Source organism: Oncorhynchus gorbuscha, linkage group LG23 (assembly GCF_021184085.1).
Source record: "Oncorhynchus gorbuscha isolate QuinsamMale2020 ecotype Even-year linkage group LG23, OgorEven_v1.0, whole genome shotgun sequence".
Taxonomy (NCBI): Eukaryota; Metazoa; Chordata; class Actinopteri; order Salmoniformes; family Salmonidae; genus Oncorhynchus; species Oncorhynchus gorbuscha.
The window spans coordinates 813,933-828,788 of NC_060195.1; the positions used below are offsets into that span (position 1 = coordinate 813,933).

Sequence of the window (14,856 nt, forward strand, 5' to 3'; positions counted from 1 at the left end):
CAACAGTTTGAGACGGACGGGCTAGCATGCTGTTCAACAGTTTGAGACGGACAGGCTCGCATGCTGTTCCAACAGTTTGAGACAGACAGGCTAGCATGCTGTTCCAACAGTTTGAGACAGACAGGCTAGCATGCTGTTCCAACAGTTGGAGACGGACAGGCTAGCATGCTGTTCAACAGTTGGAGACGGACAGGCTAGCATGCTGTTCCAACAGTTTGAGACGGACAGGCTAGCATGCTGTTCCAACAGTTTGAGACGGACAGGCTAGCATGCTGTTCCAACAGTTTGAGACAGACAGGCTAGCATGCTGTTCAACAGTTGGAGACGGACAGGCTAGCATGCTGTTCCAACAGTTTGAGACGGACAGGCTAGCATGCTGTTCCAACAGTTTGAGACGGACAGGCTAGCATGCTGTTCCAACAGTTGGAGACGGACAGGAGGTCATGTTTCTAATCCAACTGTTTTGCCTTTTTAGCTGTATTCCAGAGCTGATCAAATTATACCTTGTTTCAAGTTGGCTGAACTTGAAGTCTAAATATTAGCTGGCTACTCACCAACACGCCCCTCCCACTCACACCAAGCCCCTGCCATTCACACCAAGCCCCTGCCATTCACACCAAGCCCCTGCCAGTCACACCAAGCCCCTGCCAGTCACACCAAGCCCCTGCCAGTCACACCAAGCCCCTGCCAGTCACACCAAGCCCCTGCCAGTCACACCAAGCCCCTGCCAGTCACACCAAGCCCCTGCCAGTCACACCAAGCCCCTGCCAGTCACACCAAGCCCCTCCCACTCACACCAAGCCCCTCCCACTCACACCAAGCCACTCCCACTCACACCAAGCCCCTGGCTACTCACTAACACGTGGGCTTGTTCTTGAGAGATTGTTTATGAGACCGGTGTTCGTTTACGCCATTAGTAAATGTGCATCATGCATGGTTCTGGTTCAATTTAAACAAAATATCATTTTTAAAGAAGACCTGAAAGCCAGATCAGTGATTATTGCAAAAAAAAGCAGGTACAACTATTTTGATAAAATAATGAAATTAGTGGGCCATAAAACTTGTTATGGTAGACGGTAGCATCCCACCTGGCCAACATCCAGTGAAATTGCAGAGCGCAAAATTAAAAAAAATATTCAAATCAAATATTTAACTTTCTTGAAAATATGTGTTCTACATCAAAATAAAGTGTAACTTCTTGTTAATCCAGCCACTGTGTCAGATTTCAAAAAGGCTTTACGGTGAAAGTATACCATGCGATTATCTGAGGACAGCACCCAGCAGACAAATCATTACATACAGTTACCAGCCAAGTAGACTAATCACAAAAGTCAGAAATAGCAATAAAATTAATCACTTACCTTTGATCTTCGTATGGTTGCACTCACAAGACTCCCAGCTACACAATAAATGTTTGTTTTGTTCGATAAAGTCCCTCTTTCTATCCAAAAACCTCAATTTTGTTGGCACGTTTTGTTCAGTAATCCAATGGCCCAAAGGCAGTCTCAACAGGCAGACGAAAAATCCAAGAAGTATCAGTAAAGTTCGTAGAAACATGTCAAACGATGTTTAATCAATCCTCAGGTTGTTTTTAGTCATAATAATCGAAAATATTTCAACCGGACAAAAGCTTCATCAATATAAAAAGAAATAAAGGCTCTCGGTCGGGCAAACAGGTCTGGGGACTTTCCACTATCCACTTACTCAGAGTGGTCTTACTCCCTCAGTTTTCAGAATACAAGCTTGAAACAATTTCTATAGACTGCTGGCATCTAGTGGAAGCTATAGGAAGTAGAATTTGAGTCCTAGGTCAATGGATACTGTGATGGCATTCAATAGAAAACTATAAACATAAAAAAAACATCTCAGGTTTTTGCCTGCCATATCAGTTTCTGTTATACTCACAGACATTATTTTAACAGTTTTGGGAACTAGAGTTTTCTATTTTTCAAATCTAATAATTATATGCATATCCTATCTTCTGGGCCTGAGTAACAGGCAGTTTACTTTGGGCACGCTTCTCATCCGGAGATGAAAATAACCTCACTCTAGGGTAGGGGGCACAAAGGTTGTAAAAGTCTTCTATTTGGACAAGATATAATTTACCAAGACCTGCATTCATTAAATTGTAGTTTGAAATGCAGTGTATTTGATATTGAATTGTTACAACAAAGCTTGTGTGTGTGTGACCTTTATTTAACTAGGCAAGTCAGTTAAGAACCAATTCTTATTTACAATGACGACCTACACCGGCCAAACCTGGACGACGCTGGGTGCCGCCCTATGGGACTCCCAATCACAGCCAGATGTGATACAGCCTGGATTCAAACCAGGGACTGTAGTGACGCCTCTTGCTCTGAGATGCAGTGCCTTAGACCGCTGCATCCAAACTAAAATGCTTCTGCTGAAACTTTAAATATCGGTTATCGGTATTGTTTTATTTTGGCAAGGACAATATCGGTATCAGCCAAAAACGTAATATCTGTGCATCACTGTTGTTTCCTCTCCCTCTAGTCGTGTTATAAGTATTACACCAGCGATGACATCAATAAAGACGAGGACGGCATGGACGAACAGTGCAGGTAGGTCCCCTCACAGAACACAGAAACATGGACGAACAGTGCAGGTAGGTCCCCTCACAGAACACAGAAACATGGATGAACAGTGCAGGTAGGTCCCCTCACAGAACACAGAAACATGGACGAACAGTGCAGGTAGGTCCCCTCACAGAACACAGAAACATGGACGAACAGTGCAGGTAGGTCCCCTCACAGAACACAGAAACATGGACGAACAGTGCAGGTAGGTCCCCTCACAGAAACATGGACGAACAGTGCAGGCAGGTCCCCTCACAGAAACATGGACGAACAGTGCAGGCAGGTCCCCTCACAGAAACATGGACGAACAGTGCAGGTAGGTCCCCTCACAGAAACATGGACGAACAGTGCAGGTAGGTCCCCTCACAGAACACAGAAACATGGACGAACAGTGCAGGTAGGTCCCCTCACAGAAACACAGAAACATGGACGAACAGTGCAGGCAGGTCCCCTCACAGAACACAGAAACATGGACGAACAGTGCAGGCAGGTCCCCTCACAGAACACAGAAACATGGACGAACAGTGCAGGTAGGTCCCCTCACAGAACACAGAAACATGGACGAACAGTGCAGGTAGGTCCCCTCACAGAACACAGAAACATGGACGAACAGTGCAGGCAGGTCCCCTCACAGAAACATGGACGAACAGTGCAGGTAGGTCCCCTCACAGAAACATGGACGAACAGTGCAGGCAGGTCCCCTCACAGAAACATGGACGAACAGTGCAGGCAGGTCCCCTCACAGAAACATGGACGAACAGTGCAGGTAGGTCCCCTCACAGAACACAGAAACATGGACGAACAGTGCAGGCAGGTCCCCTCACAGAAACATGGACGAACAGTGCAGGTAGGTCCCCTCACAGAACACAGAAACATGGACGAACAGTGCAGGTAGGTCCCCTCACAGAACACAGAAACATGGACGAACAGTGCAGGTAGGTCCCCTCACAGAACACAGAAACATGGACGAACAGTGCAGGTAGGTCCCCTCACAGAACACAGAAACATGGACGAACAGTGCAGGTAGGTCCCCTCACAGAAACATGGACGAACAGTGCAGGCAGGTCCCCTCACAGAAACATGGACGAACAGTGCAGGCAGGTCCCCTCACAGAAACATGGACGAACAGTGCAGGTAGGTCCCCTCACAGAAACATGGACGAACAGTGCAGGTAGGTCCCCTCACAGAAACATGGACGAACAGTGCAGGCAGGTCCCCTCAAACGGTCGCCATTGTTCTAGCTGCCGTAAGCTCCCTGTTCTACTGCTTGAGTGTCGCCACCTCTTGTACAATATTGGCTCTCGACTATGAGTACCTACTTTCAAAGAGTCCCAGCACCTATTTTAGTCCACACCAAGGGCTACGCCCCAACTGCCACCCTATTCCCTATATAGTGCACTATCTTTGTCATTTTTTAGAATGAGTCATTGCTTCCCAACAACAGCTGCAAATCCCAATTAAGATACGTCACGTTTTGAAGTTGACTTTCCTCGCTATCTTAACTACGCCCCAAGGTGGTGTGCTGAAGGTGGCAACCTGATCTGCTGTGACTACTGCCACAACGCCTTCTGTAAGAAGTGCATCCTGCGTAACCTGGGGCGCAAGGAGCTGTCTATGATCACCGACAAGGACAGTAAATGGTCCTGCTATATCTGCAGCCCTCAGCCTCTGTCAGACATCGCCTCCAACTGCTCCAACATCTTGGCCCAGCTGGAGAGCTTCTGGCGCACGGGATGCAAGAAAGAGAGGAAGGAGGTGAAAGGGCACAGTAAGGGTAAAGGTCACCACCACCATGGTAAAGCTGTGGTGAACGGTAAGGAACATTCAGACGGGTCAGGGACCCTCACCTTCTCCTATAAGACCCTGAAGGTCCCCAAGGAGCTGGTGAAGAGGACCAAGAAGCTGATTGAGACGACCACAGGGCTCAACAACACCTTCATCCATTTCATCCAGCAGGCTGAGGAGGAGCAGGGAGCAGGAGGAGGTGGCAGCGGGACCAGACACCTCAATGCCTTCAGGTATCCTAACACATGTTAATATTATGACTGCTACAAAGTAAGTGAGGCAACCCAATTCTGTTATTTTGCCTAATCTATCCATTCATCCATCTATCTCTCTCTAGGTCTGTTCTGGCTGATCTGAAGAAGGCCCATGCTGCCCTAGAGGAGGACTTGGAGTCACAGTTCACTTCCCAGGACCAGGGGATGCAGAACGGGGATGCTGTTTCCAACACCGACGGCCACGACGGCCACGATCAGATTGACAACATGGTTGAGGATGGACAGGAGGCAGAAGAGGATAAAATGGCCGACACTGAGGACGGGGAGGAGCTAGAGGAGGATGGGGGCTTGTCAGAGGACGCAGAGATGGAGGGGAGCCCCGCCCCCGCGCCTCAGGACCACTCGGACACAGAGACAGATAGCCAGGCCAAAGACCAGACAGCAGTGGAGGAGGAGGAGGATGAAGAAGAAGAAGAGGAGGAGGAGGAGGGTGAACGGGATAAAGACATTGTGTCCGTCGGGCCGGCCGTCCCTGACGAGCTCTTCCAAATGGTAGAGAGTCTGGCGGACTCGACAGGGTTAACGCCCGGCAACAACGCCATGGAAACCACCGCTGCTAGCCAATCCGAGAGCCCCGCCGCCGACTCAAACAGGAAGTCACTTGAAACCCATAAGGAGAAGGCCATGCCCAAGGTGAAGAACCTGATTGTGAAGCTGACGCCCGTTCCAGTGGTTACCACACGCACCTCCAGGTCTATGAGCAAGGATGGAGGGAAGGAGAGGAGTAAGGATGGAGGGAAGGAGAGGAGTAAGGATGGAGGGAAGGAGAGGAGTAAGGATGGAGGGAAGGAGAGGAGTAAGGATGGAGGGAAGGAGAGGAGTAAGGATGGAGGGAAGGAGAGGAGTAAGGATGGAGGGAAGGAGAGGAGTAAGGATGGAGGGAAGGAGAGGAGTAAGGATGGAGGGAAGGAGAGGAGTAAGGATGGAGGGAAGCAGAGGAGTAAGGATGGAGGCAAGGACAAGAGTAAGGATGGAGGCAAGGACAAGAGTAAGGATGGAGGCAAGGACAGGAGTAAGGATGGAGGCAAGGACAAGAGTAAGGATGGAGGCAAGGACAAGAGTAAGGATGGAGGCAAGGACAAGAGTAAGGATGGAGGCAAGGACAAGAGTAAGGATGGAGGCAAGGACAAGAGTAAGGATGGAGGCAAGGACAAGAGTAAGGATGGAGGCAAGGACAAGAGTAAGGATGGAGGCAAGGAGAAGAGTAAGGATGGAGGCAAGGAGAAGAGTAAGGAGGAGGTGGAGGAAGGTGGGGGCTCTGAGGAGGACAGCCGCCGCTCCAGCCGCACAAAGACCACACCCCTCAGGAAGTCACCGGACGGGAAGAACAAGATGGCCGAATCCTCTCCAGAGAACAGTGACTCAGAGGGCAAGAGTCCCAGCAGGCTGAAGAGTAGAGCCAAAGGCAGCTCGGAGAAGGAACATGAGGAGGAGGAGGAGCAGCAGCAGAGCAATGCCTCCCCCAAGGTGACCGCTGACCCTTCTAAACAAGAAGTGGACTCTGACTCTGACGAGGTTCTGGACATCCTGCTCCAGACTGCAGCGGCAGAACACAGCTCGGACGAGGATGCGCAGCAGGACGCCGATGGTAACCAGGGCAACAGTAGCTTCAAAAGGTGCCTGTTCAAACTCAGCAAGAAAGATGGAGAGGAGGAGGAGAATGACAAGGTGAAGACTGACAAGAAGCTGGCGGCCAAACGCAAACTGAAAGCCGACGATTCAGACAACTCAGAGTCCGACTCAGACGAAGACGCAAAGAAGAAGAAGAAAAAGAAGTCCTCCTCAGCTTCTGCCAAAAAGACATCCAAGAAGAAGGGCTCGGACGGCTCCTCCGACTCGGACCTGGAGATGGAGGGACTCAGCAAACTGGCGACGGGGAAACGGAGGAGCAGCCGTGTGAAGAAGGAAAGAGAGGAGAAGGAGAACAAGGGCGGAGATCGGAGGCGGTCGTACGAACTGAAACGCAAAGCCAGAAGTAGAGGAGCCAAGCAGCAAGATTCATCGTCTGATGACGATGAGGAGGAGGGAGGAGGGTCTGGAGAGGAGAGTGGAGACCAGCAGAAGATTAAACCTGATGACGATGAGGAGGAGGGAGGAGGGTCTGGAGAGGAGAGTGGAGACCAGCAGAAGATTAAACCCATCGTGGAGGAGACGGTGCTAGCAGGGAGGGGAACCTTCCACCAGTCCTCAGGTGAGTAGAGCTGTTGTTTCTGAAAGCGGTATATTGAGCTCTCTGTTTCTACAAGGCAGACGCTACACTGTGTTGTCAATACAACTCGACCTAAACTCCACTGATTTAACATCTGACCTCTGCAGTGTTTTCCACAAGTACGTAGAGTAGCCAGCCAGGCGCCCCCGGGGTGTGAGGCTTGACCACTGGGGTGTGAGGCTTGACCACTGGGGTGTGAGGCTTGACATTTACATTTACATTTAAGTCATTTAGCAGACGCTCTTATCCAGAGCGACTTACAAATTGGTGCATTCACCTTATGACATCCAGTGGAACAACCACTTTACAATAGTGCATCTAAATATTTTAAGGGGGGTGAGAAGGATTACTTTATCCTATCCTAGGTATTCCTTAAAGAGGTGGGGTTTCAAGTGTCTCCGGAAGGTGGTGATTGACTCCGCTGTCCTGGCGTCGTGAGGGAGTTTGTTCCACCATTGGGGAGCCAGAGCAGCGAACAGTTTTGACTGAGCTGAGCGGGAACTGTACTTCCTCAGTGGTAGGGAGGCGAGCAGGCCAGAGGTGGATGAACGCAGTGCCCTTATTTGGGTGTAGGGCCTGATCAGAGCCTGGAGGTACTGAGGTGCCGTTCCCCTCACAGCTCCGTAGGCAAGCACCATGGTCTTGTAGCGGATGCGAGCTTCAACTGGAAGCCAGTGGAGAGAGCGGAGGAGCGGGGTGACGTGAGAGAACTTGGGAAGGTTGAACACTAGACGGGCTGCGGCGTTCTGGATGAGTTGTAGGGGTTTAATGGCACAGGCAGGGAGCCCAGCCAACAGCGAGTTGCAGTAATCCAGACGGGAGATGACAAGTGCCTGGATTAGGACCTGCGCCGCTTCCTGTGTGAGGCAGGGTCGTACTCTGCGGATGTTGTAGAGCATGAACCTACAGGAACGGGCCACCACCTTGATGTTAGTTGAGAACGACAGTTTGTTGTCCAGGATCACGCCAAGGTTCTTAGCGCTCTGGGAGGAGGACACAATGGAGTTGTCAACCGTGATGGCGAGATCATGGAACGGGCAGTCCTTCCCCGGGAGGAAGAGCAGCTCCGTCTTGCCGAAGTTCAGCTTGAGGTGGTGATCCGTCATCCACACTGATATGTCTGCCAGACATGCAGAGATGCGATTCGCCACCTGGTCATCAGAAGGGGCCACTGGGGTGTGAGGCTTGACCCTCAGGGTTTGACATTTTTTGGCCAAAGAAATTATTTCTGAAGATTAAATCCGAAATAGACAGTGAAATTATTTTATACCTTATCGAGTTTACCTCCCAGATTGGAAACATTAGTTGTGGTTTTGTGCAGAACAGGGCTCTCCAACCTTGATTCCTGGAGAGATACCCTCCTGTAGGTTGTAACTCGAACCTCAGTTGTAACCTAACAGGATTCAGATTATCAACCAGTTCATTATTAGTCAGTTGCCCTTGATTAGGGTTTGAGTGAAAACCTACAGGCCTGTAGCTCTCCAGGAACAGAGATAGAGAGCTCGGGTAAAGAAAGACTATAATTTAAATGAATTCAGTTTATTGTTATTTGTTTTGAATATGATCTGGGCCTATATGATCAGGATTATTTTCTAAATAAGACTCAATTAAACCTGTCTTTTGAGTTTAAGTTTCTTTAAAGTTTTTCTGCAAGATATGAATTAGCTCAATAATGTTAGTTTAAAGAACAATGTATTAAATTAGAAATGAATTAAGTAGCCCACATCATAAAAATTAAAACAATTAAGGTTTCATTGAACAAATTACAAGGTTACATCATGTTCAGTGTTATCATTCTGATTTTACATACATATATATATTTTAATGTGAAATGATCATTAGTTAGGACCATGTTAAATATGTTTGTTATTTTGTCTGATTCCATTTGATTAGTTTTTCCAGGTTTCTGTTTTTCTTAATCGAAATCACGCTTTTAAAAATAGAAAAACAACAAATTGGATGTTTTAAGTCCACAACAATGAACCTCATCAGGAGACCGCTTTGATATCTGGGAAAAACCTGATCCATTAAAATGTTTGGGTGCTGTTGGCCTCAAATTCAATGGCGCGCCTAACAGGCTGTTTATGGTGAATCTGGCTATAGAGGCTGTTTATGGTGAATCTAGCTAGAGGCTGTTTATGATGAATCTAGTTAGAGGCTGTTTATGATTAATCTAGCTAGAGGCTGTTTATGATTAATCTAGCTAGAGGCTGTTTATGGTGAATCTAGCTAGAGGCTGTTTATGGTGAATCTAGCTAGAGGCTGTTTATGGTGAATCTAGCTAGAGGCTGTTTATGGTGAATCTAGCTAGAGGCTGTTTATGGTGAATCTAGCTAGAGGCTGTTTATGGTGAATCTAGCTAGAGGCTGTTTATGGTGAATCTAGCTAGAGGCTGTTTATGGTGAATCTAGCTAGAGGCTGTTTATGGTGAATCTAGCTAGAGGCTGTTTATGGTGAATCTAGCTAGAGGCTGTTTATGGTGAATCTAGCTAGAGGCTGTTTATGGTGAATCTAGCTAGAGGCTGTTTATGGTGAATCTACCTAGAGGCTGTTTATGGTGAATCTACCTAGAGGCTGTTTATGGTGAATCTACCTAGAGGCTGTTTATGGTGAATCTACCTAGAGGCTGTTTATGGTGAATCTACCTAGAGGCTGTTTATGGTGAATCTACCTAGAGGCTGTTTATGGTGAATCTACCTAGAGGCTGTTTATGGTGAATCTACCTAGAGGCTGTTTATGGTGAATCTACCTAGAGGCTGTTTATGGTGAATCTACCTAGAGGCTGTTTATGGTGAATCTACCTAGAGGCTGTTTATGGTGAATCTACCTAGAGGCTGTTTATGGTGAATCTACCTAGAGGCTGTTTATGGTGAATCTACCTAGAGGCTGTTTATGGTGAATCTACCTAGAGGCTGTTTATGGTGAATCTACCTAGAGGCTGTTTATGGTGAATCTACCTAGAGGCTGTTTATGGTGAATCTAGTTAGAGGCTGTTTAGCGGCGAGCCTAGCGAGAGGCTGTTTAGCGGCGAGCCTAGCGAGAGGCTGTTTAGCGGCGAGCCTAGCGAGAGGCTGTTTTGCGGCGAGCCTAGCGAGAGGCTGTTTAGCGGCGAGCCTAGCGAGAGGCTGTTTAGCGGCGAGCCTAGCGAGAGGCTGTTTAGCGGCGAGCCCTGCGAGAGGCTGTTTAGCGGCGAGCCCTGCGAGAGGCTGTTTAGCGGCGAGCCTAGCGAGAGGCTGTTTAGCGGCGAGCCTAGCGAGAGGCTGTTTAGCGGCGAGCCTAGCGAGAGGCTGTTTAGCGGCGAGCCTAGCGAGAGGCTGTTTAGCGGCGAGCCTAGCGAGAGGCTGTTTAGCGGCGAGCCTAGCGAGAGGCTGTTTAGCGGCGAGCCTAGCGAGAGGCTGTTTAGCGGCGAGCCTGGCAATACCATGGACATATAACCACGCTGCATGATTTATAAATGGCAAAGGTGTATAGGAGATCAACTTTATTCAGTTCTACACCTTTTATAAAATAGTCAACACTTGCTGGTCAGTTGTCAAAGCACAGTAAATAGACTACCGTGACTCTGCGTGGTTTGCTATGTGACAGTTCTACACCTTTTATAAAATAGTCAACACTTGCTGGTCAGTTGTCAAAGCACAGTAAATAGACTACCGTGACTCCGCGTGGTTTGTTATTGTGAAACAGGACAAAGAAAATAAATGTGCCAGAAAACAAGTGGATTTTCACTCGTCATTACCATTTACGTTACATTCTAATTCACCAGCATGCTCTGTAAGGAAATTAAACTGCAACCACAGTGTGCAGAAATTGTACCTGGGGGCGGGACGTGTTACCGTGGGCGGGATGTGTCATCTCTTGCTTTGTGACGGACAGGACTATCCTATCAATAGATGGCTAGCAGATGCATATTATTCTATATAGCAGGAGACGGTCCGACAGACTGGCAAACTAAGACTTTTAAATGAAAAGTATCCTAGTTTATCTGAAGTGGAAAATGTAGCTGATTGACTGATGTCCGTCTCTTATGGGAAAACATGGTCTCTTACCCCTGACCCTTCTCTGTGTGTCTGAAGGAGATGAAGGTAACCATGACGCTTCTCAGATGGCCGATGAGGAGGACGATGATGATGAGCCTGAGAACAGGTATTAAAAAGTATTTTAATTCAAGACAAACCAAATATGTCCTGAACTGCATGCTTCTCAACCAGCTGACGAACAGCCTTCAATCCTTTTTCTTATTTCCTTTACTTACTTACGGGATGGCTGCTGTTTTATGGGCCCCTAACCAGTTGTGTTTTTTCACATTGTAACTTATTTCTCTTATGATCCAGAAGAGCGATTACATTCCTCGACTGGACAAAGGCTTTTTAATGAGTCCGACGCAAAGGATATACTGCTTTTCCGAGAACGGCCCAAATCCTCATAATTCGTGTTAAAAAAAGATGTAGGTACAGGGGGTGGAGATCTGGGTGCCTTGTGAGAATTCGTCTGCGAGTGGTTAACCCGCCTCTACCATCCTTCCTATTGGCCAACGTGTAATCACTGGAGAATAAACTGGATGAGCTCCGTTCAAGACTAGCCTACCAACGGGACATTCAAAACTGTAATATCTTATGTTTCACCGAGTCGTGGCTCAACGACGAGATGGATAATATACAGTTGGCTGGGTTTTCCGTGCATCGGCAGGACAGAATAGCTAAGCCCGGCAAGACGAGGGTGGTGTGTATTTGTCAACAGCTGGTGCAAGATGTCTAATATTAAAGAAGTATCGAAGTATTGCTCGCCTGAGGTAGAGCACCTCATGATAAGCTGTAGACCAAACAAGAATATGCTGCGCTCCTGGTGGCTGGGTACTTTAAACTCTTGACCACCTTTACTCCACCTACAAAGCTCTCCCCCACCCTCCATTTGGCAAATCTGACCATAATTATATCCTCCTGATTCCTGCTTACAAACAAAAACTAAAGCAGGAAGTACCAGTGACTCGCTCAATACGGAAGTGGTCAGATGACACGGATGCTACGCTACAGGACTGTTTTGCAGCACAGACTGGAATATGTTCCGGGATTCATCCAATGGGATTGAGGAGTATACCACCACAGTCATCGACGACGTTGTCCCCATAGTGACCGTACGTACATTTCCCAAACAGAAGCCATGGATTAACTTCTTACGGGCAGGTGGGACGGTAGCGTCCGGTGAAATTGCAGAGCCCGAAATTGAAATGACAGAAATTGTATATATATTTAAAATTTAACATTCATGAAAATACAAGTGTCATACATCAGAAAAAAGCTTAACTTCTTGTTAGTCAGGTTTCAAAAAGGCTTTACGGTGATAGCACACCATGTGATTATCTGAGGACAGCGCCCCGCACACAAAGCATTTAAAAACATTTTTCAACCAGGCAGGTGCGCCTCGAAAGTCAGGAATGGAGATATAATAAATGCCTTACCTTTGAAGATCTTCTTCTGTTGGCACTCCAAAAGGTCCCAGCTACATCGCAAATTGTGCTTTTGTTCGATATCCCCAAAAACTCAGTTTAGCTGGCGTGCTTCATTGAATAATCCACCGGTTTCCCTCCTTCAAAATGAATCCCAAACGTTACCAATTAACCTCTGTGGGATAGGGGGCAGTATTTTAATGTCTGGATGAGAAGCGTGCCCAAAGTAAACTGCCTGTTACTCAGGCCCAGAAGCTAGGATATGCATATAATTAGTCGATGTGGAAAGAAAACACAAAAGTTTTGAAAACTGTTAAAATAAAGTCTATGAGTATAACAGAACTGATATGGCAGGTGAAACCCTGAGGACAACCCCCAAAAAAAATCAGCCACCACTGTTTCCAATGGCTGTCATGTTTTGTGGGAGGCAAAAACCTCCCAGATTGCAGTTCCTCAGGCTTCCACTAGATGTCAACAGTCTTTAGAAAGAGTTTTAGGCTGGTTTTTGGCTGTATTGTTTTCATGCGCGTGGATAAGAGCGTGTTCTTTGTTGTTTATCTCCGGTAAAGACAATAACGATTCTCCGTCTTAAATTGTATCGTTTAGTATCTGAGGTTTGATTATAAACGTTGTTTGACTTGTTTGGAGAAGTTAAGGGCTTGTAAGTAAGCATTTCACTACACCTGTTGTATTCGGAGCATGTGACAAATAAAAGCTCCTTCTCCTTACGGTCCTTCTGTAGCTCAGTTGGTAGAGCATGGCGCTTGTAACGCCAGGGTAGTGGGTTCGATCCCCGGGACCACCCATACGTAGAATGTATGCACACATGACTGTAAGTCGCTTTGGATAAAAGCGTCTGCTAAATGGCATATATTTAAATAACATTGATTTAAATTTCTTCCTCAATAGAATTGCCAAGAAGATGCTGCTGGCCCAGATCAAGGCTAACTACTCTTCAGGAGCAGAGGAGAGCTCTGACGAGGACGGAGAAGAGAACGAACAGAAGAAGGGGAAGGGAGGAGAGGAGCAGGAGGAGGGTGAGCTACATTCACTTTTTCATTTCATTCTCGTTGATACAGTGATTCTGCAGTGCCTCTTTCCACCATTAATGGTTTATGTCACTCGACTAGATGTAGAAATAACTGCTTGTTGCCCTCAACAGATGACGACGATGATGATGAAGGGGGCTCTGGCTCTGATGTGGACATGAAGACGAGTGTGGGGCGTCGCCACCGGCTGCTCCGCCACAAACTGACACTGTACGAAGTGGAGTCGGGAGAGGAGAAGGAGAAACCAGCCAGCAAGGGGAAGAAGGAGACCAAGAGGACCAGACGGAAAGGTACGAGGGCTGTCTGGCTGGCTGGCTGGCTGGTTGGCCTGGTCTCTAGCTGGCCTGGTCTGTCTAGGCCTGTGTATTAACACCTTTGGAAAAGAATAGAAGTCCTACTCTGCAAACTCTTTTCAATCAACTCTACCTCCCGCCTTTCTCTCTATCCTCCTCTTCCTCCCTCTCCTCTCTTTCTCCTTCTCCCCTCTCCCTGTCTTCTCTTCTCTCTTCCTCCCTCCAACTCTCCAGTGGGTAGTGATGACTCAGCAGACTCAGACTTTAAGGAGTCAGCTAGCAGCAGTGAGTCAGGAGTTAGTGAGGAGATCAGTGAGAAGGAGTCTTCATCAGAGGAGGAGTCGGAGTCTGAGAAGGAAGGAAGTAGCCAAAAGAGGACCACACGCTCCTCCAAGAAGAAGAAGAAGAAGAAGAAGAAGGAGGAGAGGAGCTACGCCCAGAAGAAGAAACGGCGCCGCATCAAGACCCAGGATTCTTCATCTGAAGACAAGGTATAAGGAGGCAGGGTAGCCTAGTGGTTAGAGTGGAGGTGTGGCAGGGTAGCCTAGTGGTTAGAGTGGAGGGGTGGCAGGGTAGCCTAGTGGTTAGAGTGGAGGGGTGGCAGGGTAGCCTAGTGGTTAGAGTGGAGGGGTGGCAGGGTAGCCTAGTGGTTAGAGTGGAGGGGTGGCAGGGTAGCCTAGTGGTTAGAGTGGAGGTGTGGCAGGGTAGCCTAGTGGTTAGAGTGGAGGGGTGGCAGGGTAGCCTAGTGGTTAGAGTGGAGGGGTGGCAGGGTAGCCTAGTGGTTAGAGTGGAGGGGTGGCAGGGTAGCCTAGTGGTTAGAGTGGAGGGGTAGCCTAGTGGTTAGAGTGGAGGGGTAGCCTAGTGGTTAGAGTGGAGGGGTAGCCTAGTGGTTAGAGTGGCAGGGTAGCCTAGTGGTTAGAGTGGAGGGGTGGCAGGGTAGCCTAGTGGTTAGAGTGGAGGGGTAGTCTAGTGGTTAGAGTGGCAGGGTAGCCTAGTGGTTAGAGTGGCAGGGGTGGCAGGGTAGCCTAGTGGTTAGAGTGGAGGGGTGGCAGGGTAGCCTAGTGGTTAGAGTGGAGGGGTGGCAGGGTAGCCTAGTGGTTAGAGTGGAGGGGTGGCAGGGTAGCCTAGTGGTTAGAGTGGAGGGGTAGCCTAGTGGTTAGAGTGGCAGGGTAGCCTAGTGGTTAGAGTGGAGGGGTAGCCTAGTG

General features: G+C 48.2%; 1 protein-coding gene across 1 annotated transcript in view; it reads left to right on the forward strand.

Moving 5' to 3' along the window:
- The window catches only part of LOC124011565 (transcriptional regulator ATRX-like), a 96,508-nt gene that overhangs the window by 15,591 nt on the left and 66,061 nt on the right, over positions 1-14,856 (forward strand). Inside the window, 8 exon segments of the mRNA XM_046325022.1 lie at positions 2,515-2,582; positions 4,112-4,615; positions 4,720-5,458; positions 5,567-6,848; positions 10,940-11,009; positions 13,219-13,346; positions 13,472-13,648; positions 13,886-14,142. Of these exon segments, the coding sequence (XP_046180978.1) occupies positions 2,515-2,582; positions 4,112-4,615; positions 4,720-5,458; positions 5,567-6,848; positions 10,940-11,009; positions 13,219-13,346; positions 13,472-13,648; positions 13,886-14,142 (3,225 nt within the window).